The sequence below is a fragment of the Bombus bifarius genome, unplaced genomic scaffold (genome assembly GCF_011952205.1).
Source record: "Bombus bifarius isolate JDL3187 unplaced genomic scaffold, Bbif_JDL3187 scf7180000009243, whole genome shotgun sequence".
Taxonomy (NCBI): domain Eukaryota; kingdom Metazoa; phylum Arthropoda; class Insecta; order Hymenoptera; family Apidae; genus Bombus; species Bombus bifarius.
In genome coordinates this window covers 2,070,589-2,098,532 of record NW_022884989.1, presented here as the reverse complement: position 1 = coordinate 2,098,532, position 27,944 = coordinate 2,070,589, and the positions used below count along the sequence as shown (strand labels likewise).

Below are 27,944 nucleotides of genomic sequence, written 5' to 3'. Positions count from 1 at the left end.
CCGTGAAAAAAGTTAAATAAAGGAAATGCAATTGCTTGGAAATGCCGTTAACCGACAACGGTATTATAGCGACGACACAATCTGTAAAAAAAGACAGGAAAATAAAAAATAGTAAGCGGTAGCGGAATAACAAGATATACTCGAACATCGTTAATTAGCATAATGTAAATTTTTATGCACATTTATATTCCGATGAAAACTTGTAGTAGAATCACAATAGAGATTTATTTCATTTATTGAAGATTATAAATACTTTACCTTGGATATTTTATATATCATCGAATATCGTTCACGTTTCACATCTTTGTCGCATTTTTCATCTTTGGATTTCCCGTAAATGCAGCAAAAATCATTTCATTTATTGAAGATTATAAATACTTTACCTCCGTTTAAAGCTATTTTATATTATATATTTTATATATCATCGAATATCGTTCACGTTTCACATCTTTGTCGCATTTTTCATCTTTGGATTTCCCGTAATCACAAAAACATAAACAACAATGTCGACTTCGCACAATGAGGTAACAACTGCTAAACATTTTAAAAATACAGAAATTAGCAAGGACCAACGCAAAGGGAAACGATCCAAATAAGAGAAGCATAATCGAGTAATAAACTCCTCGAAGCCAAGATATCGGAGCCAAGAGAACAGTCTAAACTACAACAATGCAGTAGAACATGCATCAGGATATTCGAGAACAGCAAGATCCCGAACTACGTGACCTCAAACTTATAGAATACTCTAACCCATTTCTGAACCATCAAACTTCAAAGTCCATACTCCTAAAGTTACGAGATTTACTTTTATAACAGGAACATAGAATTCCAGGTCCACGACCTAGGGATTGTCGCGCGTGTCCCGATAAACCACTGATCCGTGGGACCTAATAATCCATGATCCAAGCGTCATGAGACCTGTCCTGATCTACAATTGAAGCGTGTGACCTCGTAATCCATGCCGTTGGAATCTGCGGCCAATTTCTACAACGTAGAATCTCACGATTCATGACCACATAGTTGTGAGGTCCATCTGAAGCCATTCGTGAGTCAAAGGATCCTGTATCTATTCCATCTATTCTTTCTATCCCTGTTCTATGATCGTAATCTCCGAACCTCGACACCAAATTTTGAACCTCGGACATTAAATATAAAGTCCAAGAGTCTGGACTTGTTTTCGATGTCCAGAATCTTGGAAATCTGGAATCTGAGATTCTAAATCCAAATTTAAATTCGACTAGGGACCAATAACATCTTAGATCCAGAAACCATAGATTCGGATTCATAGATTCAGGATCCATTGTCTGGGATCAAAGTACAAAATAACGCACATGATCCGACAATAATTTGAGATAACATTACCAGGATGAAAATTTCAAGCGATTTATATCTCGGAACAAGTCTTATAATAGCGGTGTTGCGAATTTTAGAATTTCATAGCTCAAAGATGTTCCGATATTGGCTGTAAACCTTCATTGTAATACATGGCGATTCTTGTCACGTTGGATACGTCTGTAGCTACTGACTTGACTGCATAACAGGTCAAATCGAAACACACGAACCGTAGTTTCCTGGATAGGAGTTTCAGTGCAATAAAACTTATTGCATTGTGATTATCATAGAATTCGTCGTAACTCCAATTGTATCTCACTTCGTTGATTATAAACTTCGCCATCGAGTTAAGTAACTCTATGGAAACTTCAAGTTTAATGCAAGTCTATGTGAACTTTGTTTCCAAGTTAATCAACTAGTCAACCAAGTACTGCGTCGTTTCTCCAATCGATAAAATACACTAAATTAATCGAAACACGTAAAGCGCTGCTCTACTATCTGCAAATGCAAACATAGTTGTCCCCATTTTGCACGCAAACGTGTGATTTCAGAAATATCGCATCAAGACGAAACTTTTAAAATCGATCGACGAACGTTAGTATCATTTATACTGAATAATCACCTATTTTACAGTCATTAGAAAAGTGTCATTAGCGTAGTTCTTACATATATTATTTTATCATCGAAGAGAGTAAAATTATTTTCAAAGAAAAGTAAGGCTGGTAAGACCTCGGTTAACGCTCTTGTAATTATACTTGACGATATCACAAAATACACTTAATTGTGCCGAGACTGACGAGGTCAAACGTAGAATGTGTCTTCATTTATCGTGAAGTACGAAGTTCGCTCGATTCAAGATTCTTTGAATCAACCTGTAACGATATTTATTTCTTCCTCCTCAAATAGAATCCTACATCATAGCTTTAATGCCGGATCTATGAAGAAAATCTCCTAATGAGCGATGCTTCGTGCAAATTCTTCAATTTTAAACAAATCCCCTGAAATCGTAATTTTTCAAATAAAAGATACAAAAATTCTCACCACGTTACAATCTAAATTTTCTCATTTCTAATCTCCGAATTTTGACACATGCATGAGAAATTCGAAAGTACGAGGAGATATAAAATGGTCATAATATACAGAAATGCGCAAATTATACAAAGTAGAGTACCCGTTTTAATTAGATTCTACTCTTTCGTGTTCGTAAAAATATGAATTTGCATAAATATCCGTAGCGCGGTCGTTACCATGCAGGAAAGTGCAGCTATGAAATATATCGAAGAAAGGGACCACCTTTCAATGGTCGAAAGAATGAGACAAAACGGACAGTCAGAAAGACGTGAGAAAGAGATAAAGGTCGAGTTCGAGAAGCGAGTTAACAAGCCGCCGTACCTCGAGCAACAGCAGCAGCAACGACAAGCACGGCGATGAAGTACGCGGCCGGGTGACCGACCTTTACGTAACGCTTGGCTGTTTGCGCCGGAACGGCTGACGTCCATTCGATCCAACGGCGATGCGTCGCCCGATGCAGCTGCACCAGCGTGTCGAGAGAAGACCAAAAGACCCTGTTTCCCGCGATTCACCCCGTTCCCCGCGGCTATGACCATCGTCTGATCGAACTAGTGGACGACTACCTGCGATCGCGCTCTACTATCGCGAAGGATGCGTTTAACCGTGTCAAATTGTTCTTTTTTTTTTTAAATTGTATATCTTTTTATTGTTAACAAATTTCTCGAGCTTGGGAAACGTACTAAAAAAAATTATTATCGATATGCAGTAGATCCAGCATAAATTATGCATGGAACCTGTATACGTAGAACCAGAATAAACGATGAACGATCAACGCCGTGTGTTGCGTACAACAGCATGCGCAAACGTTTCCTAAAAATATATTCGCCGACCATTACGAGACACGTACATACAATTGATTTAAGGCTTTCGTACGATACCATAATTCAACTTCGACATAACGCGAAAGCAGTAGCAGCAGGTTGGCCGTGCGTAAGACAGTAAGGCGCAGCGTGCATCGTATCAGCGGCACATATGTACTTACTATTCCCTCCTTCCATTCTGGCAACGATCAATAATGCTCCACGTGTCGACCGGTGGAACGTGCGTTGGGACGACGACAGTGTCCCTTGACACGCCACTTGCCAAAGTATTCTCGCGTAATTCTTTTCGCACGCGTCAGTTTGCATCATCCGCGGAAATCGCGCGACGCGCGTACAATGCGTACTCGACGCGCCGTTTTGCATAAGACATCTCGGCGATCTCTGTGAATCGTGTCACCCAGCCAATTTACCCAACGCCACTGGCACCTCCTGTTACGTAGAGGTAGGAATCGCCACGTTTCCCGGATGCTTTCGCGGGCCAAAATAATCGCAAGAAATCGAAAGCCTTACGAAACCGTTGCATACTGGCGGAAACGCGACAAGATTTTGCGATGAACGTGGAGAAGCGTGGTTTCTTCTTTCTTTTGTACAGTTTCGACATATCCGGTGTTGAATTTTAGTTCTACGTCGCTATAAGTAGATCGTGCACTTTCCTGCAAATTTATATTTTTATGCAAGCAACTAAAACGAATAGAATTTACATAGAGATCTGCACTATCGTGTAAATATCAAAGTACTTTATTTTGCGTGTTCTTTACATTTTTACGAGTTATATAGATTCTGTATATTTTTACGTGTTCTTCTATTCATTTAAATAAATATCTGCAGCCTAGTTATGAGATTAGATTCTGTATTCTGATAAGATTAGGTTAATGACAACCTGCTTTATACTCGTTTTTCTTTATACATTTATCTGCTACTCCCAGGGTCATAGATGTATCATACATTGGAGTACGTGACAAAGATGTATAGTAATGATTATTGGGTCTGTTAATCGTGGATGTCATTGTTATTCTTCCAGTGCAAGGAAATTATATATCGCTTCGCTAAATTTGCTGACGGATAGGAAATGATATTATCGAAACTGACTTGCATTTTTTAACGTTCGAATTACAGAGGTTACAACGTTAGACAATAATTTCAGTGAAAGTTGCTTAAAAACTACTTTATATTGAGCGTGTATTTATAACTAGCAACTCCTAAAGTACATACTTCGTGATAGCAATTATTACGATTAAAATATCTAGAAGTAACATCTCGCATCGAGTAATTATGTGTCGTCGTAGCTGGGAAAATTACTAGGTTCAGAAATTAAAAATAGAAAATAAAGAAGAGGTATCTGCTTTTAACTTTAACAATAACGAGTACTTCGAATAAGATGTCACTTGTAGAAATTGTAAATTGTAAATTTTTGAATTAAATAAACAGGATCAAAAGGTCTGCGATATTTGAATTATTTAAAATAAACTGCAGCTGCTCAGAGAGTTGGAAATTGGATCGAATGCTTTCTGCATTTCAAACAACCAGATCAAACTTTCACAAACATAACGAAATGTATGCATAATCAATAAAAATAGCAGAGATTGGCAACGTTGTTGCAACGATGAACGACTATGATCGTGCAATTCCTCGAAGCAAAGCACGGAAATCATTGTTTGCCGTCAGCTGATACGTTTCACCAACGTGTCGTGCTAGTTGTAAACGGTAACATTATGTAACGACACTTTGCAGGTGTAATAACCGATACATTAGCCGACCACGATTGGATGTCTTCTGATCGTTTTACAAATTGAATTCCACTTTACATCATTACGTTTACCACTGAAATAACCCTGGCGACTTCTAGAAGCACGATACTATTTGCTTCCACGTGACGTAGTAGCACTTTCGAAAATTACCGCCGACTTAGCTATTACACCTGACATATTTCTCCCGCCACTTGTATTTTATTTCTCGTGTTTATTTTCTTCCTGTTGAAGTGGTCACCATTTCTAAGAGAAAAAAATCTCTACATGATCTGTTTAGTCTTCTAGTAGTTTTTTTTTTTTTTTTTGGAATAAATTAATTTGAATGGAAAAGAGAAAGGCGGCTGGCAAATGTATTTGTGAAGGCATTGACAAATTAATTTTCAGATATTTACGACGAGAGTTAGAAAAATATTAAGAGATAATTGTTAGTAGGGATATAGAGTTTTAGGGAGGGTGTTGGAGTGGTCACCATTTCTAGAAAAATTCTACATCTGGTCTTTTTAGTTTTCTCAGGCACTGAAGCCATTGACAGCGTATAGACAAAAGACTGCGACGAAGGCAGTCTACCATAAACGGTAGACAGGCGACGTTGGCTTCGGGGTTTTCAGCTATAGGGTAACACTGCTAGCGTGCGGATCTGGACCAGCTCAAATTGTATTCTTACTTATAATTACACTTCTGTATTAAAATATATTTGCTACCTTATAATTTATCCACGAGTTTCTCTATTTATACATCAAATAACCTCAATACTTCCTATGCCAACAAAAAACCAATTATTTCATAAAGCAAATTGTGAACGATAAAAAGGATACCACCGCTGCCGTTAGCGTACTTCGCGTTCATTTCCAAAAATTACTACGTTTCAACCGATTTGTTTATATCTAAAGAAAGACGAAAGATAGCTATGTCTTGTAATCTTGCTTTTACTTCTATCGTGAGTCATAAGAATAATACCGAAACACCCCCTGCAACGTCCCATCTAAGAGCATCTATTATTATATTTTCAACTTTTCTTCCACGATATCCTGAAAATCCTATGCAGATAGAAAATTGCCACAATATCATCTGTCGTTTTTCTGCGAGTGTCCTCGAAATAGCGCGATAATCGAGTATTATTTTCACGCGTGTTAGAAGCCAAAGGAATAGAACAGGTAGCTTTCTCCAAGCCAAGAAAGCGACGATATCCGCTGACCGGCCTCGCTGTTTCGCTTTGCACAGACACACGGCCATTTTTCACGGTCAAGTACCGCCCCGCTGATGCTTTCGTTCGATCGAGTTTCCTGGCTGTCTCTGACCTACTCTCCCGGCCTCCTTGACGCCGCCACTTCAGCTGCAGTGTTCTCCACTTCTTCGAAGCAGTCGACGCGCCCAGATAGCCAGCCGGCGAACAAAATGTAAATGAAATAACCTCGTCCTTGCCTGTTCGCGATAGAAACGAACGTTCGTGAAACGATGGATAATTTCAGAGGTGATTCCGGCAACGATTTTAGGAACGATTTCGATGGTAATTTTAGAATCTGTTTTTAGGGAAAATCTCAGAGGTAACTGCGGGGAAGATTTCAGATATGAGGAGAATTATTGAAACGAAAGTAGAAGCTCGTGAAAAGTGGTTAGGCAGCGAGTTAATCGCAGACTCGCCTTGAAGTCACGTAATTCCTTGGAAACCCAGATTACTTCCTATCGGTAATGACTTCCTGAAGAGGGGACTTTTAGGAGTGGTTGGCGACTTTTCATACTACTTGGTAGCAGGCACCTGATTTTTGTAAAATTTCTTTGTTCCTTCGTGTTAAAGACTGAGAGTTCGAGGTACAAGAGTCTGTAGGAATAAAGAATCGAGGCTTGAAGAAGCTGTCTGGGATCCTCCTATTTGAGGTTGATAGCTCGAAGTGAAAGAACTTCTAAAAATAAACAAGAATGATGCTCGAAATGAACGAGTTTGAAGTTTAAAGAACTCGAAGAGTTCAGAGCAATAATATAACGTATATGGTCAAAGTGTGCGAACACACGTCGTACTTTTCTAGTTACCTCATTCAGATTTGTTACGATAATTTTCAGCGATCTTTTAATTCGTAAATTGATCTTTCGTAAGGACCTCGTAACGAGTACGTACATTCATACATTATCGTTTTACGATAAATTATTGCGTAGAAACATAGTCGATGAAAGATTATCGCGCATTTATACCTAATTTGTACGTATAGTTTATTCTGATTTCTAATTAGAAAAACGTGTATTTAGAGAACATTTTGTATTTCATGTAGAACATACATAATTACGTAGAACAGCAATTTGCTTTCACCATAATGTATCTACGTCAAAGAAACGAACATTAAAGCCTCTCTCTTACTAATAGCCTTGGCTTCAAATCTTCTACTACCACACTATTTTCACCCTAAACAGACAGTTTTACGCTTTTTGTTTACAAGCGGTTCTAATTTTACGCTCTTCCATATTCCAATTTAAAGAACAAATCTCCTACGGAATTAACTTTATAAACCACCGCTATTAATCATTTCTCTAATCTTCCAGCAGTCCTCGATCTTCCACTAAATCTGCCCGATAAATTCTGAACGCGGCGCAACCTATCATCTCCCAATCGTCTACCAATTTCCAATTTCTTAGTTACTCCCCGAGGTGTATCGTCCAGAGTAGAAGTCGTAAATCGTCGGAAACTCGCAAGTAACATCGAATGAGATGAAAATTATTTGTTGAAGATTTCGACGTTCTGTCAATTAAAGAGAAATTACATTCGTCGTTCTCACATGTAAAGTTACTTCACCAATTAACATGAAACAGTAACAGTAACAGTAACAGAGACAACACTGTCCTTTAAGTCTCGTGCTATTAACACTAAACACTAAACACTAAACACTAAACACTAAACACTAAGCACTAAGCACTAAGCACTAAAGACTAAGGTACCAAGCACTTTAGTGTTTAGTGTTTAGTGTTTAGTGTTTAGTGTTTAGTGTTTAGTGTTTAGTGTTTAGTGTTTAGTGTTTAGTGTTTAGTGTTTAGTGTTTAGTGTTTAGTGTTTAGTGTTTAGTGTTTAGTGTTTAGTGTTTAGTGTTTAGTGTTTAGTGTTTAGTGTTTAGTGTTTAGTGTTTAGTGTTTAGTGTTTAGTGTTTAGTGTTTAGTGTTTAGTGTTTAGTGTTTAGTGTTTAGTGCTAATAGCACGAGACTTAAAGGACCGTGTTGTCTCTGTTACAAAAACACGCACATTTCATGTTAATTGGTGAAGTAACTTTACTTTACTTTGCTTTAGTACTTAGTGGTAGTAAAGCTTCAACGACATCGTCTGACTCTTCCATAAATACGAAACGGACCTGATATACGTTTATGTTTCTCGATATGGCAGTTGTCAATCGATAATGATAAATTAAGGAGCGCTATAAGTTTATTTACCATTAAGCAGCAGTATTACTTCTATTTGTATACATACACATACGATAGTAGTATAAATAGAATAGAATGAAAGAACAGAGCGTAAAGGTGAACGCCTTTGTTTACTAGTTACGTTACGAGTGAAAAGCGAGTTCGTAAGATCGAAGCGTATGTCCTCAACCGTCCCTTCATATACAATTTATATACAAAATAATAAAAATTGTGAATTGGTACTTAAGGAACAGGTAATCAAGTCGCGATTATCAACCGATATAAATTTGATACGTAACCTATGTCGATAAATTACAAAATATTGTCTTAAGACTTATTTACCATTAATGAACAGTATTATTTCTATTTGTATACATACAGATACGATAGTAGTATAAATAGAATGGAATGAAAGAACAGAGTGCAAAGGTGAACGCCTTTGTTTATTAGTTACGTTACGAGTGAAAAGCGAGTTCGTAATATCGAAGCGTATGTTTTCTACCGTTCCCTTATTACAATTTATATACAAAATAATAAAAATTGTGAATTGGTACTTAAGGAACAGGCAATCAAGTGGCGATTATCAACCGATATAAACTTGATACGTAATCTATGTCGATAAATTACAAAATATTGTCTTTAGGCTGAACTTGCATTTTTTTAATCCCCATTCCATACTCCGTCTTTCATCGTGTCGTAAACTAACGATTCAACCAATTACGTTCTAACAATTGCATTCACAGCGAACGTTTCACTAAATCCCCTTGTGTTCGTACAGATGTTGAATAAATTCGAAGCAGCGACAAATGTCGATGACTCGACGAGCTCCAGAGAAGAGTCGCACACGTCCCTTCCACCGTATATCCGCCACTCTAAGATGAAACCGATTAATTCCGTTCGTTCGTCGCCGGGCATACTGGCACTACGTTTTATGCGTAGCGCTCGTCCTTACATAACGCTTTTTATTATGTAATTGACAGAAACGTCGACCCTGCGCGCCTGCGTATATACCACGGGCGAAAGTGTCGCCCGGTGTCGACGTCGATTCGAGGAAATCGCGCTTCTTTTCCAGCCGATCGATCCTCGTGCCAACCTCTCCTACGCTTTCACGCTATGCATCGATATTCGGGGTACATTATCTAAGCATGCGAACCATTGCATATATAATTCACTCAATCTCTTTGATAGCCATCGAACGTATGTTCAGTGCAATATTTTAGATTCTTCGGAGAAGTGGACTTGAAACAATGGGAAGCGAAACAACTGATAGGAAGATGACAAACAATTACGAAAAATTAAAAATTACGAAAATATAGTAATTACTGACAGGTAATTATCTAGACGTATTGTCTATGTATTTTCATCTAACGTATATAATTTATAATCTAAATATATGCATATATCAGCTGAAATAGCTGCTTTACTCGTGACACCATAATACGTATTATCGATAGAATCTAAGCATGTACGTGAGTTTCAAGTACATATATCGAACTCGAAATGAATCAGAGACAATAGACCTACATGCATCTGTATAGTGGCCATATCAAGATGGTTCCAAAGAATTTTAACATATCGAACTAAATGAAAATTTGCCGGCGCTAAATTCAAAGAATAGGACGAACAACGTGACAATTGTCGATCGACTCTTTCAATCCATATAATGTTATTTTCGTCGTGCGCGACCGAACATACTTCGCTTTTCGCTTTTTTGCGTAACGATGCTTAAGAAAGAATTGCTGTCAAATTTCAAAAATTCATCGTTAGTGGTCATTCCTGTATCAATGCTAATCGACAATTTTGCCAGCTATCGTTCTATTTTACCTTAGAAATTCAAAATGGAAAATAAGAGACGACGTTATTTTTGGAACAATATGATACTTTGGTCCGCTCGATGATAACGACGATTAAACGTTCGTGGCAATTTCCTCGGACAGAGGAACAGTAGATCGGACGTACCTCGAAGCGGTGCTCTACGTTAGATAATATAACGATGGCCGAGGCAGCTACGGCTGGGGCTCTAGTGTCAACGTAACCATTTATATAAATCTATCGTTACGTAATCGGCCGGTCGATCTCCACAACCAAATAGATTCGGCCCGTGCTGCCGTTACGCGACGCGCACAGCGCGGCCACGTGGTCTATGCTGCTTCTGCTGTTACCGCTATTCTTTGCTCGATGTTCATCCTTCCGTGTTTTCAGCCTTTTCTACCTTCGATCCATGTTTTCTGTTCTTTTTCTTTCCTCCGCTGCTCTTTATTTTCTTTTCCTCACATCGCGGATCGGTGATAAAAGGATCCGAGGAAACGTTCCGAGGAATAAAAATTCCTTTCCTACAGCTGACAGCCTTTGAATCGTAGGCGTAAACCAGGAAGCGTCGTTTGTTTTGAGATAAGCGAAGATAGCATAAAATCGGTGTATGTATTTTTAGAATTCCTGGTATTGTATACAGGAAAATGCGGAATTTTATTTTCTTAGACTTTTATGGATTTTTTTATCGCGCTTGTAAGTTCGAAAGGTAGCTTTAAACAGCATATTTAGCAAATCCTTTGGCATCTGTCTTCAAGCGTATTCTTCGTGATTCTCGATGAATTTGGTTCGTACTTTCTGAATGAATAAATAAATTAGATCTCCGACGAAATACTGAAAGCTCTTTTAAGTTATTAAGGAAAATACGCGCTGTCTTATTTCTATATCGCGACATCGTCTCACCTCCCGCTTCATGTTCAATTTCATGAATGTACACTAAATACAAAAATATATGTTAGAAAACGGAATATCAAAGAAAATGATCGTATAATTGCCAATGGAATTAAAAATCCTAAAAACTGACTCATCAAATAAACAATTATCGACAAAGAAGTAAGAATAAAATGAAGTTTAAATGGCAAGAGTAACAAAGTTATTCATAAACTTGAAATTCAATTAACGCGGAAATTAAGGGCGGAAATGGGAAGTGCCGAAAAGGGGGAGGCAATAGATACGAAGTCGTCCTATCAAAACAATTTTCATCGATGAAATAAACCGATCATTCCGCTCTGTATATCAGCCGAACGCAACGCCATGAACCTTTGTTCTTCGACGGCGATTAACGACTTAAAATTGATCAATCAAAAATGAATCTCCCGTTACGTGAGACTGGCTTGACAACGCAACGTTATGAAACGTGCTCGAACGCACGGCTCGGCCTTATCGATAATAATCGCGATGCTGCACGTTTCGAATATCGCCGCATGATCCAGAAAAATCATTCTATAGCTACCGGTTACAGGTGTTTACGTGCCGTAAACTTGGCAACAAGTACATGGAAGTTAGCTATGTATGTACGTACGTGGAACGCGATTTAATCTTGTCAACTAGGGATTTAACGTGAGAACGAATAGACCATAATCGCGTTCAGACATTGCGTTCAGATCGAACGGGAGTTTGAATTTAGGTATTAGACAATTCCGAGAGAAATGTATCGTTTTGAGCATAACGTTAAGTAAGATATATAAAGTATTGGTTTTCAAATAACGATATACACGGATCCTAGCATTAGGCCGTCCGAAAAGTTTCTTTCGTTTTAGAAGGAAATAACGGATGCACAACATTTTATCGAATTACGTATGAGCCACTTTGTTTTATCAAGATAAAAATCACAAGGTTTGACAGATTAGGTTTCGTGTCTGTACAAAAATGCGTTGTTGTAAAAGACGTATCTGTAAAGGAAAGACACTTTTCGGACAACCTAATACTTGCGATTGGCGATACATTGGCCGAATGTGGACCACTTGTTTTATACTTACGTTAGTTGAAGATGCCGGCGGTGATAGCGAAAGATCTGTTTCGCTTTAAGGTCTAAGAGTTGGTGTGTTAGACTATTGTTAAGAGATTATTAAGAGACTGTTTGGATTATCGTTAAGAGTACTTGGGAGGTTAAGTCTTTGACAACAAATGCATGTAACGGTTGAGCACCACTGATCTAATATTTACATGCAAAATATTGACGATGCTTATTGCGCATAATTAAGATGACACTCGACTCGAGGCTATCGAATCATCCGCTTATTCAGTGTTTGAATACGCGCGTAAATTTTTCGAACTGGCTATCTTCCAGATTCTGTCCGCTCGAATTTATGCAAACATTTTTTTCTTAAATGCTGATGTAACGGTGCTATCTAGTCTGTCTGTAATTTGTGCTACTGATGATAGTAAATATAGTCGCCGAGTAACTGGCCAAACCGATATGGTAGAAATCGTGTTTCATTCGTTCTCGTATCGGTGGCAGGGAAATTCATCGGACGAATGAATCGTGGCTAGGATAGAGATATACAACGTTTGCAAATATATCTGACGAATTGCAAATTAATCCCGTCGACCTCATAACGTGGAAATAGATCCTACGTGTAGGGAAATTTACGAGGGTAAGTACGAGCGAATCCGGAGGAATTTAGCTGGCAGCACTCGTGAATTCACGTTGAAACGCCGGAATCGTCCGTAAAACGTTATTAGATACGGTCCAATGATGTTTAATTAATACCGCAGGGAATGCGAAACGATGCATTTCATGTTTTATCGTATGTTTCCCGAAATCTGCTGCATAATCACGAATTTACAGTGAAATATTTCGCACGTTCGCGTAAAATTGAAAAGAATTGCCGAACGCTCTAAAAATGGTATTGTTTTCCATTGTTTGACGCATCTTACGTAACACGTGTATCAATAGACGCGAGGTGTTACAAAAGAAAGGAAAAAGAAATCAGCTTTTATCATAGCCAGCGAGCGGATGATCGGCAACGTGGTTCCGGTTTCGACATTCACGGTTGCAGATACGTATGTACGTAAGTACCTCGACTGCGATATTTCTTTCCGCTCGATGTAACGATAAAAAGGGGAAACGTTATCCACGACGGATGTCGTGGTCGCTCGCACATGCCCCCGAAATGAAAACCACGTCACAACAGACCTCACCCTCTTCTGTCATCCTTTCTCTTGCACACAACTTTTTCTCTGCATCTAGCACACAATTTTTCCAGTCACGTTATCGCGCCATTATCAAAGGGGGTGGAGAAATGCACTATCATAGTCCAAACTATGCTTGCTTAACACCGTTATACGTATAACGTTGCATAAAATTCATTTTTGAAAATGCTTGTAAAAAGAAGTCATCTGGATAAGTCCGAATATCATAGTTTTTATCGGTTATTATATTGCTTTTAAATTTATATTTATTCACTATCGAATAAAAAGGAGAAATTACATTATCGAACGTAATACGATAAATATTATTTGAAATGAAAAACGTTGTGCTACGGAGGTTTCTGGAAAGAAAACAATCACGATCTTTATGCAAATAAAATAATGATTATCATTTATTCGCTTCGAACGCAGCAACGAAACAAAAGAGAAAAGATAGAGGAAAATATACCGAACCCACGAATAGAGAATCTCATCGAGAAAACGAAAAGGAAAAGATTGTAAGTCGTGATAATTTTTTCACTTCAAATATAACAACAAACAGTACGAAAAAAAATCAAGAGAAGTAATCTTGAAAGAATAAACCAACACGCGTAATAAAACCAATATGAGCAAATTAAATCGAAATAAAAAAAAAAAAAAGAAGGAGAAAGATTGCGTACGAAGAAGTCGCGTGGCCGGGAAATGATTTCCCCCGCGGAGAATGCAACGATAAGGGGAAAAGGAAGGAGCGGTATCCGGCGCGCGTGCTCGCGTCGCCGAAAATAAATCGCAGTCTCCGATGCCGTGGAACCCACGGCCGCCGATAAATGGCAAATCGCCAAGAAAGCGCGAAGTTTACATAACAGAGAAGTTTGACAGCACAACGAGCACGTGACCGCGGCCGGCCTTTATCTTATCTCGGCAAATATGCCTGCACGGCGCGGCGTCTACGACTCTCTCTCTCTTATTATTCCCTTTTACGTAACTGTCCCGCGTGTATCGACCGGTCACCGGAGTTATTCGCAGATGCTTCGTCCACTATGGACGTTCAGCGCCAACCACCGACAATCCTTCAACCTTTGCTCCTCCAACCGGTTGTTCTCACGGTGAACGCTCGAACCACGTACGACTCAATGAACCGAGTGCTGACAGTGCAAGTTCAAGAACGATTTGTGGAACGTTTGGCAAATATTTTATTAAGTTCTTGGAAAGATATTCGAAACTTGTTGTAGGTTTCGTTGTGACAATTTTCATGCGATTGATCGTTTCGGACTTTTCCATTGAATCGACGATACTTTGAAATTGATAGGATGGAACGAAATCGTCGTTGATTAATAGAAACGCGAAATGTGATAACCGGAGAAGAAATTTGAATTTTGTACATGAAATTCAAATAGAAATCTGTTTCGCCTACTAGATACGATAACAAGTAGCAATTAATATATTATAACAAGTAGATTATCTATGGAGCGATTATTATAGTAAGTAGAATATCTAATTACTTTTGCATATAATGCACAGTCTATTTTCGCGTCAGTTTCCCATAAATATGTAAACATCCGCAGTGGAACGATAACACGTACGAGAATTTCGTAATCTTTAGGTAACCTTTGATTTATTGCTGTGGTTAATGTTTCATTCAAAATTGGTTGTTTATATTAGGTCAATAATATGTTTAAATGGAACGATACGAAGATGTTCGAAATAATTGGAAAATTTCTTAAAGGAAACTTTAAAGAGTTAACGTTTATATATACAATTCCTAAAATTAATCGTGAAATAATACGATTCGAATTTCAACGAGAATACTGTTAAGAAATAAAAGCCGGGGCTGTGTATTAATAACGTATTTCATAATCTTCTTAGATCACTGTTATTATACAACTTTTGTTAAACAATGAACAGTTCAAGAGCACTGTACGAACTTTAGAAGCGGAGTTTACGTAATAGCCGTTTCGGCACTCTGGGCGTTTCCCGCCAAGTTTCGTAATGGACTGTTCCTTCGCTTTTCGTTACAATGCCGTCGAGATTTTCCCTGAATTTTAAGTAACCAATAAAACAAAGTTCACAAATAATAATACAACATACTTTCTTTTATCCTTCAGACAATCTTCTTTACTTGCCCTAAATTTTTACCAGCCACGATATATATTCTGCTGCTTTTATGCTAACGTAATGTCGTCCGAAAATTCGAGTGAAACGACTATGAATGAAAGAATTCAAAGACAAACAGCGTCGTGTTATCGATTTCGGTAAATAAGACAATTCGGATGAAACATCTCAAATGAAGAAGCCTTTTTCGCGTCACGCTTTCCTAAAAATAGTAAGAGTTATTGATTTATCATTGTTACGCTTCGTACGATAAATATAATGAATTAAAAGCCAGTTCTTTTTTTTTTTCATACCGAATCAGCGATTCATATTATTCGTCCTTTATACATTTCGATAAAATCAGCGAGAAAGAATTCGATGAAGTATTTAAGTGTCGGAATAATCCGTAGTCGAAACACGAGATCTTATATAATCGTGGAGGTTTTTGAGAACGACGTTAATAATCCGACATGTGATATAATATATGTATAGAACTGTGATCCATTGGAACGACGACGTTTTAGCTGCATCGAGATTTACAGCTAAAAATCACGAGTCGAGTAATAGCTTCTCTTCTAGATCGTTGAAAATCCCTAATGGTTCTCAATTCGGCTTGGCGCGGCACCGATGGGTGTCAGTTCGAGATATCGATTGCGGTCGTATTTATTACCGATTACGTAAAGCCAACGCGGCTTTTCTCTACGCTTGTACGGGTCGTACGAACGAATATCGCGTACAACATCGGCACAAATCTCTTTCGTACCGCTTTTGTCGTCGATGTGACACAGATATGTATAAGAGCATTTCTGTCTTGTTACTTTTTCTGTACGTGGAAAGAAATATCCAGACATTTCTGTTCTATTCTATTCTATTTTTAGACGATAGAAAAACGCCTCTGTTCCATCATGTATACACGATGTTCCTTTACCTTGTCCTATAAAATTCGTACTTGGCTAACAATCCTGTTATTTGTACAATTTATCAGCTACTTCTCGATATATATTACACTTATCTTTGTTTTAATGTCGGTCAGACGAAAATTAAATTTCACGCTCTAATGCAATTTGTTTTTTAATCATTTAAATTAGACGCAGCAGTTCGTTATCCTTACATAATACGACAAGCGTGCATATTCTTGTATTTTATCAATTGTATCACGGAGATTTAGCAAGCTAAGAAACGTACACACGTATAATCTACTTAATAGAGTTTATTTCGGTTAAATTTGGTGATCTCCTAAAATAGATTTTCTAAAGTGGCGATTCTCCTCGAACTAAAACTGTAATCGCAAGCAATTATAAGTTTGGAGATTATTTTCAAAATTATAGAGATAAAAGTAATATTGGAACCATATCGTAACTACATGTAACTACTAGCTGTCAAGATTCTTTTTTTATGCCCAAACAGAAAGTTATATCTCGAGGTAATTAATCATAGCGATATCATCTGTGTTCTAAGACGATAACTTTAGCTTTCATCTCCATTTGAAGTGCTAAGCTTAAGTAACCCTTCAATTTTTATGCTGTTTCGCTATTACCGATTTATTCAATTTCAATTTCCGAAAATTTGAAATCGCAATTTTTTATATACTACGTATAGCTCCGCTACAAATGCATAACAAATTAATTAATACATAATGCAGTATCAACGATTGGAAAAAATGACCAGGCAAACACCTGAATAGCGCGAACTAAATCAAGTCGTTACAACACGTCGTTATAGACATTAATTACCAACCACCTACTTGACTCACTAATTACGCTCGATTTAATTAATTTCTAGAATTGCGCATACATTAGAATCTATGGCAAAAAAAAAACATCTAAATCATTTCAACCGCTAAACGCGTTAGAAACAGACGAATCTCATTTGTTCCTGTTCACTAGTCGCTTGAAATTGCCATTACACTTTCATCTCGCTACAAATTAACAGCTCGTTCCTCGTTTCCTGCATTCTCGTTCGCCAAAGGAAGTCGCCTAGCAATTTGTGCTCTCGGGCCACGGGGACCCATGTGTTTCACTTACGTAACAAGATACACGTGTTCGAGTTACAAGCTGACCACACGTCGACGAAACGCCTCTGCTAATCGCGACACGTACGTAAAGCGGCTTCGACAATTTCGAGAGTCCCCCCCCCCCATGTTCCATTTTCCAAAGTTCTCTTTTCGCGTTGATTCCGCGCAAACGCAGGTCCCTTCTCCGTGCAGGTCGCATGTAACGGAGTTGCTCCATGCTGACGGCATATTGCGTCATCGCATCGCCAAAAAGCGCGGAAAATGGGTTAACAGGTGCGTATAGACGAGTTAGACCGGTGATATCCACTGTAAACGGAAAGGAAGGACGGTAATGGTCGCTTACGACGAATCGATCTCGAACACGCTGTATTTTTCTATTGCAATAGCGAAGGAACGAGATAATGGAAGAGAAAAAAAAAAAAAATGACGAGGGAACAGGCAGAATCGCCAATCACGATTGTTGGCACAGTTCTGGTCGAGAAGCGATTGAAAATTGCACGAATCGAGTTCAATCCGAATAGCTTTCGTCCAATCGAATAGCGATCCTTTCGAAACCGCGAATGCTAATTAAACTCGTCTAATTGATATCGTATCAATTGATTGATCGGTAAACTTTCCTTCGCCATGTGCAGTTTTTCTCGTTGTTTGAACGAAGAGGCTGATGGCGATTCGTTTCGAATATCGGTGATCGATTTGCACGAGAAACGAACACGGTGAATGGTCGGTAGGTTTAATCGACTCCGATGGTTCGGTTTGATGGTTTGGTCCGGATGCGGTCGGTAATTAAACGCTGAATCGGCTGAATGCGTGTTTGACATTGTTTTATATTTAGCTTTCTATGCTTATTCAATTTTCTATTTCCTATGGTAGCAATAGACTTTATCCTGATTTCCTGCTAGCCCTTTCTTAAATTTGTTTCACTCGTTAACTGTCTTTTCATTATACACCGTTTTGCTTCCTTAATTTTCTCCTTTCAGTTGCTCGTAATTTATCATCTCATCAAGCTTCAGAAAGTTTCTCCTTTTCTACAAACGCATTCAAAGGCCCATAATCAGCGAGCTAATGAAGTAACATCATCACCACGAGCTTTCTAGCAATCACCCCAAATACGTATCTCCCTCGTGAATAGTTGGAAAAAGTGATTGTCGCTTCAGTTCTACTCTTCGTAAGTGATTTCCTTGGGTTAGGGCTTCAATTCTTTCAATCATCGAGATTTGTTCGAAGACATCAATGTGCGCGTAAAACGATCCATTGCGTCGGCGGGGAATGTCGATTTTTCACCTCGTTAGAAAAATCAGTTTCAAATGGCTCGTACGTCACAATTTGCGATAATAGTTTCAGAAAGTTGAAGAAATAGTAACGAAGAAAATATGGAGCAAATCCTTGCAATTCCTTCCCATAATGGGAATATGAACTCAGTGGAATTTAACGATACTTACGAATTAAACAGAAATGACAAACGAATAAATAAATAAACTGAATAACGTGACAATAAAATAATAACATCGTATCAAGTTGATTCATTCTTATCTTCACAAAATCGACGTTATACGCTTTAAAATACCGACCTAATACAAATGACGAATCAGAACAGGGAGAGTATGCGGTTCGTTCTTTTTTATCGTAGGTCAATCGCCCTGAGGTCGCTTCGATTAGAAGGATCAGTCAGGATGTTAGCTTTAAAATAACCCACCGTTATTCACCGTGGACAGCCAGTCATCGGATTAAAAGATGAATCACGCATCAACGCGCGCGCGTTTCGCGACCCGACCAATGAGTAAGAAACTTCCACGGACGTCTTACGTAATTCGATTCGGTTGTAACGAGTGGGCGACACGCGCTCCCACTTTGTCTGACACGTTCGAATCCGAATCGATTTGCTCGTTTCCGCACGGAAAGTCCTACGACGTGTTCTATTATTTGGCTTTCCTCGTGTTTTTCCTTCCCACCCATTACGATATCGTGCCGTACACCGTAGCAGAATGTGAACTTTCGGCTATTCAGAACTCAATTGTTTAGATCTTTGTTACGTAGGACAGAACGTAAGAAGAAAATACGACAAACGCATTAAAGCACCAATTTGGCCCTCCTTAGTATCGCGTAGTGAAATATTGCGTTCCGTTTGATAGAATTCAGCGCGCTGCTCAAGAATCCCGAGAAAATGTTTATTCCAAGATCAACTACGTGTTACGAAAGCTAAACAAAAATCTTCAGCGATGTTATTAAATCGTACTGACAAAAATAAATGGACGAATGCTATGACAATAATCTTGTTTTGTAAGTGGCTTGATACGGTGTTGACGAAAACTCTTGCATAAGATACACGTTTGTTTCCGCGTGCACAACAATTCTAGTTACGACAAATAGTAACCCGAATCGCATCTGCAGGCACAAACATACCGCGGAGGAACGCCGCAATTGCAATAGAACTCGAGCAAGCTTCGATTAACAAACGGTCCCTTCCCGAACACAACAGAAGATCACGAGCATAGCAATGAATCTTTCGTGTAACCAAGACCTTCGACCGCGTAGTTCAGCCAGGGATATCGATTCATGGATAACGGCTTTAATTCTAAAACTCACGGTATATGTATTTCTACGAAATATGTATTACTTCTTGGAAGCGTCAAAGAAGCATACATCGATTTATTCGGCACGACGAGCAACATTTACGATAATAATATAGAAAAGTTGGAACCACGAATGATCGATACAATCGTAGAGAATTAACGAAGCAGAAGGAATTTGTTATTCCTTTCGCTTTAGAAACGAATATTTTGCGACGCAGTGTCGTTTATGTAAGGCTATACGATAGCGTGCTATGTTATTGAACAAACTAAACATTGGTTACTTAGTATGTACACTGTTCGTAAATATCCGGACGCTATGACTAGTATGGCTATAATAGACAGTTTATAATAACACGATGATCTGTATTAACAGAATTTGAATATGACCCAAGTACACGAATGAATGTCGAATAACTATAAACAGCATTCGCTAATCTAAATTAATAGTTAAAAAGCATAACAATGATATATGGGCTTATTTGCCAAATAGCTGTAACAGAGGATTTCGAATTTTCTATTTACGCGTTAAAAATGCGTTTCGAATGAACGATACTTGGAATATTTCTCAACCACTATAAAATACTACAATGCTGCGATAGTTCTCGTCTTTCTACACTTTTTTACTTCGATAGAATATTTCACGAGTTTTTACTGCAATTCGTCGATGGTTCGCCTGCCTAGTTTTTCTCTCGCTGGAAAGATCGTAAATAGCAACCGTAGTCTACACACTCGGCATTCAAGAGCTCGGAAATATTCCCTAGAGACGGATAACGATCGACGTCGATTAGAAAATACGCGAATCCATCGTTTAAACGAGCGATGGAAATCTAGAAAAAGCAACATTTGTCTGGTAGCAGCGTGATCAATGGATTCGCGTTCACCGACAATACGCGCTCTTGGTGCGCATTTCATAACGCCCTCTCTTGGGTAACAAGCCCCCAGTCTGATTGATCAAGACAATTTTCAGTCTCCTTTTGCGACATCGATCATGAAATACTTGTATGAATATGACACTTCGACGTACAGCTAGCGTTACAGAGTTTAATCGGGTCAACAGTGTACGTTTGTAATGCATACGTTGCATTATTTTATTACTGGTAAAGAATTAACACGTTGTAGATATTGATAATGATTTATCGTGTAACGATTAACTACGAAAGTTAAGTATTAAGATATTTTTCAAATATGTATATTCAGGTAAAATCCTTCGTTCTTGTGTAAAGCTTCAGATAGAAAAAGATTTCTATCCTTTGTAAAGAAAACAGTTCATACGCGTGCTTTTATGCTTTTAAAATGACAAAGAACCTTTGAAATAGTTTCAAAGTAAATACATATATTTGATGAAAGTACTGAATTATTTTCAGAGTTGTTAAGCGCGTTATGTTTAAAAAATTCATATTATCGATCATTCAATGAACTTGTTTGCAGCGTAACATTCTGTCAATTTCGTCATAATCTCACAAAGCTTAGCCTCGTTTTAAGAGAAACAGGTATATATACAGGCAGAACCGACTTTCGTTTTCTGCCTGAAATTCTTCATTCATGTCTATGTTGCGGTCTATTCGCATTCACATAACTTTACCGCTTACTAATATCATATGTATACATCTGTATAATGTATCACTCGCGTAGAATCTCTACATATCTCGCCTTTTAAAACATCTCTTTATTGTTTCGTAATTCTACTCCGGTAGTCAGAAGGCATTGTAGATTTTGTTTCGATATGCTCAACTAATATCCCTTTAAATCTAATTTCTCACTTGCAGCAGCGACTGCTCAGTGACTGATGACTACGTAAGTATTTCTCAAGTAACATATCTTATAAACGAGCGTGTGATATTCGAGATATAGTGTTTTTAATGGATTTACAAATTTAATTCTCCGTGTGATCTTTCAACGTTCAAATCTCACAGAGGACTAACTATTTAAATTAATTAATTCGTTAATTGGACTGTCTTTTTTTTTAACAGGGAACTTCTACGAGCATGAAATTAGAAATTAATTAGAGATAAATCAATTCCAGTTTAGTTTCTGTCAGCAGAATTGCTACTTCGATCGCTGTTTTCCTAGACGATGATTGACATATCAAGATGATTCAGTCTGATAACAGTAGTGGAATAGAAAAATATCTGATATTTATAAGTATTCTATTATTTTCCTTCCATTTAATAAAGAAGATTAAGTCCGAGCGAGCGTAAGATTCGCTGTATCGCCCTAACTAGGAAATATTCTTCCTGAAAAACAATCTTATTCATGAACTACACAATTCCCAACTTAATTGGATACCGTCCTTCTATGATATAATCGCAGATAACATTCAACAACGATTATGTAATGCGATGACGTCACTGATGAATATTCTGTTAAAAAGGATTGAAATCAGAACAAAGAAAAGATGCGATGTATTTTTCGCTGTCTTAGAAAAAAAAAATCGAAAATTGACCGAGTCGTTTTCCTTACGAACCCTTCAATCCGTAATCATTCGTCAGATTCAGCGAGTAAATCGTGACGGATAACCATAATCATTCCGGAAAGATATATCGAGAGAAATTGTACGTACGATCATAGTTGGAAAAAGTCGACGATTTTCTCAACACTTTCGCGAGTAAACGCGCGTTACCTCGAGAGCAGCGGGAAAGCATCGCCGCTACTTTCGCCTTGACACGAATCACGTACGCCGGGACGGATTAATTTCGTTCGATATAATTATATAATCGAAACGCGCTCTCGCGGATTTACAATACCGCGGTTCCGACCGAGCGTGACGCGTGTTTATCGTAGCTACGAAGGCAAAACTCGGCCTGGCTCTCTTGGCCACGTGGGCAATGCTCGTGGGAGAAACCCGTGCACACCAGTTCATCTAGTTGCGCTGCTGCGTCTTAGACTCGAACAGTCGATGATTCGAACACGACTAAATAAACGCTACGACAAACTGGCCAATTAGGTGATATCGCTTGGGACACCAGTTTTCATTGGAATTTTTCGTGCATCTTTATTTGGCAGGTTGGAGAAGAGTCTTCTATATGGAGTACAAAATGTTACGAAAGAGTGGTTTTGAACTTTGTAAGATTTTAGTACTCGTTAAAGCGGATAAAAATTATTAGACTGTATTATCTTGTAGACAGGTTTTTAAAAAGGAATTTGTACGGAAAGTTTATGAAATTTCAATGTTCTGCAATTGATTAAATAAAATACGTTGGAAAGATAGGATTTTAATGACCAAGCATTTTCATTAATATGACATAAAATATAGATTATTCCCATTTCTTTAAAGTAATTTTTACGATCTGAATTAACCTACTGAGCTAACAGGTTGCCATCGATTTATAGTCAATTAATCGATAGGAGATGCGATTCATTTATTCGACTAATCAAAATATGTAGGAAAATGGTACTTGTTAAAGAATTTTATTTGAAATTTCTAATTAACTACATGTGGTCTTTGTAATTATATCTTTTTAAATACATTTTCCATGCCTCAAGTATTTAAACTTAATCCTCGAATGAGATCTGTGGCAAAAAGCCGACTCGGCATAAAAACAAACACAAGAACATAACAATCGCTGTCAACGTTACGAAAGCAAATACAATACCACGAAACATTCGACGCTTCGGTACATTATACGTCCTCGAAGCCTAAATGAACAACTTTCCGATGCAACGAACAAAAGGGCTGAAAATATCAATAACAAGAAACAGCGAACGAACGATAGTTTATTCGTAATAGAACGAAAGCGGCAGAGACAATCGGAGTTTCGATTGACGGATGGGTACCATCGAAGCGGAATCGAGGTCGCGACCTACTTTCGAAGACGGAATCTCGACGAGCGTCTCGAATCTTTTCCTCCTGATCGCTGCTTTGCCATCCAACTTTATTACAGTAAAAATAAACCGCGCTTACAATAGTATCAACCGGCAAACGTTGGTTAAAGATGCCCAAAATTTATTTCATTTCTTGTCTTGCATCACCGAAGTTTTGAACATCGAAGAAATCGAATATCTTTCGAGAGTATTTGTGGATACGAGAGAATAACACAGCGTCGTCGTGTTACGAACGATGTTACAGCAAGATAATCGAATGCATGTGATCCGAAAATTGCCTATGAGCCGAGATGACAGTTAGTGAACTGCGGATAATGCGTAAGATACAGTGGTGTGCAAAAGTTTTGGACTTTCTTGTGAGCTGGCACAATTTATGTCATGGCGATTAAACGAATCGAGCGTCGATAAAATAAATATGATAGGTGTGTTTGCGGCGTCGAGATTATTATACGTACGCTTTCGAATTACGTACATACATTGGAGAGCACAACGATGGAAAGAATGTTACGGCGTTTTATCATACGCAATCGGAGTTGTTTCTTAACACGAACAGAATCACATTTTTTTTTATATTTTTCAGGTTAATGATTTTTAATTCAGATTAGTGACTTTTGTATTTTGGATTTATACTGAATTTATTAGTTAAATGTTAAATATTAGTTTATTAGTTCAATTTTATATTAACTAAACAGAAGGATTATCGCCCTACGTCAATGTAGGTACTACTGCAGAAATCGACAAATAATATTATGTTGTAATCATTCTTTCGAAACGATGATTGACATATGTAGGTTAAAAATATCTTACATACTAACTGGATACGTTGTTATCACGAACAAACTTTTTCTTCTTAATTTTTATTACAATAATTTCTCTATGAAATGGCACGTTTTGTTTATATTTATGAAAAGTTCAAAACCATTGCAGATCTTGCAACAGTTTCTACTCTAAACAATAACTAGTTACAAATTAATTTCTTTTCCAACGTAACAATGATAACAATGATTGCTCGTCTACAATCACTGTAGAGTACCTAATATTTTTAAGATCGATGGACTAAACTTAAAGTTGCGTACATTTGCGAACATACGGCGATCGTGTCCCAATACTTTTGCGCGCCACTGTACATCAAAGAGCGATCCACGCAAGAAAATATCATATACGAGATGTGTTACAGGTTTACATAATGCTATTTGTAGGGACGTGACAAACTTATTGAGAAAACAAAATGAGTCAGAATGCGCGCTACCTCGTTGACTGCACGACGATGAGGTGGCGAAATGTCGTTGGCATGATCCTTTCTTTGCACCAACATGTAAAGTGGAAAGTGGTTTTCTACAGTGATATTCAAACGATTTATTTACGAATCTATGTCGACTGACATTTTTCGTTTGATTGGTTGTCGTAGATTATTGTTTTCAAAAAATAATATGAAAACGTAGTGTGAAATTTTATATACGACCTAATTAGCATATATTCCAATTAAAAAAATGTCATGGAATTTAATTCTTTCAAAGAGGAGGTACAAATTCTTTTATAAATTTATGCTACACTTTCTCGTTTCGATAGGATAATCAGCGTCCTTAAAAGTCCTTAATCCGCTCAACTTTTTTATTTTTTTAAATATTATAACATTTATGCCAGATATATTAAAAGATATGCAGGTCAATGTTGTCATTCTTAAATCAATCCACATCAATTAATTCTTGTGCCTATCTGAATGCGTCTTCGTACGTTCTATTATGTAAAGTCTTACATAAATATCGTGTCTTATATGTTGTGACCGTAGCAAGAAAATTTGTAAACAATTTAGTACGAGATTGCAACTATAGTGACTTTCATGAAGATTACAGAAAAATGATTGTAGAACGAGGTTTGGAGGAAACTCTTCTCACAAGAAAATATGTGTCGCATTCTTAAGGGCTTATCATATGTTTTTACGACGAAAGAAATTACGTATCAGTCGCAACGTCGCAGTGGGAAACTTATGTAAGTTATCGTCGTATCGTGAAAATCTCATTAGGAAAACCAAATGAGTCAGACCGTATTTTCATGCTCCAACGTACATACGTGCGCATGGCCACATACCACGAAAATACGTTCCGAAGAAACGACTCACTCTTTTCGTATATCAAACGATATTTTCGTGCGATTGCAGATCGACGTTCTATTTGCTGATCACGCAACGGATACCTGCATTGCTAACTATTTCAAACAATTTTTATTCCACGGCTCGATACATAGAATTCGCTTGACAGGCGTTTAGGGATTTGTATTTTCATATAACAGAAGGGAATAGGTAACTTAGTAACAGTTTTCGTATGCTTTTATGGAGATTGTTCCGAGTATGAAAGACGCGAGAACACGACTAAAGGTCGAGTTTCACATCGACATTCTAACTAATTAAATAATCATTCGATTGATTATTTCGCTGCGAAGGACATACGCGTCTTCAATTATCGAGTATAATCGTTTGCTTGATATATTGGCTTGGCAACTAAGTGATTGCGGCTTTTGTCAATACCACTTAATGACAATATCCGCAATCACTTAGTTTCCAACCCAATATGTACGCTTTATCCTACATGCGTTTTCTCAATCAACATAACATCAACAAACATAAAATTATTTTTATCTTTCGTTCATTTAGCACTTTAATTAATTACAGAAAATATGTAAATGTTTTCGTGCGTATCTTTTTCCTATCGATAAAAAGAACGAACACAGACAGACTGGAACAGAATTGCACAGTCATAGTTAAGGGTTACTCCAAAAAATTCCATAACGCGTGAGACAAGTATTCCAAGATTCAACGATAAGAGATTAAATCGAAAGCATAAATTATTCAAAACAACTGTAAACGAAATGAACCTTGATACCCAGAACGAGGCAAAGGTGCAGCCAGAGAAGAATTCCCGTTAGTCGAACTAGAAAAGCTTCTCGAAACGTAAAGATCGCGTTGATCGACGTTGAAAGCCGGATACAAAAGATTAATATCTATAGAGGAGGAGACGGTCGCGAAATTCGCGAGTCCTCGTTTCCATTGTCGGCTGCTCGGCCTCCGGTTGATCGTGGCCCTGACACGACTGTGTCGCGTTCCCGTTGCTCTCTTTGCGAATCACTTGAACACCACGGGTGCGTCCTTGGTCCCTGGCGCTCTTTAGAATTCGCGGCCACGTCCTCCCGCCGCCGTCTTTCCAACCGAGATAAAGGTAAGAAGGAGCAAAGCGTGCCGAATTTGGCAAGGGTCCATACACGCGCGGCCGACTCGCTGCGACTCGCGGCGCGATGAAGTTCCGCGTGCCTTGATTCGTTCCTCGACCGATACCACGAACGAAACATATAGATAGTTATCGGAGTTGATGTAACGAAATTGTGAGATATACCGACGAATAACGGCGTCAGGTTACTAATATAATAGTACTTTGGACGCAGTAATTTATTTACATAGATAGCCTCGATTTGATTAATGCGTCATTGTGTTTGTATTAAAAATACAATGACCCAGTGAGAAGCAACATTGCGTTAACGTAACATTACATTTGTCATTTTTATTTCCAATCGATTCATACTATCGAATTCTATTAAGGGGGTATTCTGGTCTAGAGGCATGAATTTCGGGCGATTTTTGAAGCTCTGTACAAGCGAAACAAAAAATATTTTTGCTATCCTTCTTTTTAGCATTTCTTTATTGATATTTCGAGATTACGTAAAAAATTCAATGAAAAAAAAAACTCAATATTTAAAAAGTTATGAGCTGGCAAAGTGGGTGCTGCCAAAAAAAAAATGGGGTGTCGTGGCGTGCATGATATCAACCCTTCTGGTCATCCGAAACAAAAAATGCGAACGGATTCTTAATTAGTATGGATGCCGCTATCGTCTGAATCTTGGAAAAGTCAATACAACATTTTTTCACAAAATGACGGCCGTTTGAAAAAAAATTTCTTATTTCGCACGTTTTTTTGACAATTCCGAACGTCAAAAAAATAGTAATATTAAAGATTTTGAGCTGAGCGTGGTCCGGACGATAGAGGAGTATATAAGGAATATTCAGACCAAATTTAAAATAAATCGGTTCATTAGAACTTCAGATATCGTGGACGCCAACTCGAAAAAAGTAGTTTCAAGAAAAACGCGTTTAAAGTTTTGAGACGTA

The 27,944-nt window shown here is 38.0% G+C and overlaps 1 protein-coding gene across 2 annotated transcripts in view; it reads right to left on the bottom strand.

The window, feature by feature from the left end:
- LOC117214828 (LON peptidase N-terminal domain and RING finger protein 1) overlaps positions 1-27,944 on the bottom strand; it is a 65,619-nt gene that overhangs the window by 24,059 nt on the left and 13,616 nt on the right. The window contains exon 1 of one of the 2 annotated variants that reach the window (XM_033461192.1): positions 3,386-3,608. The exons of the other annotated variant lie outside the window; for it this stretch is intronic. Within the exon in view, the coding sequence (XP_033317083.1) occupies positions 3,386-3,587 (202 nt within the window). The 5' untranslated portion in view covers positions 3,588-3,608. Of the gene's footprint in view, positions 1-3,385; positions 3,609-27,944 lie in introns of those variants that run through there. 2 annotated transcript variants of the gene reach the window in all.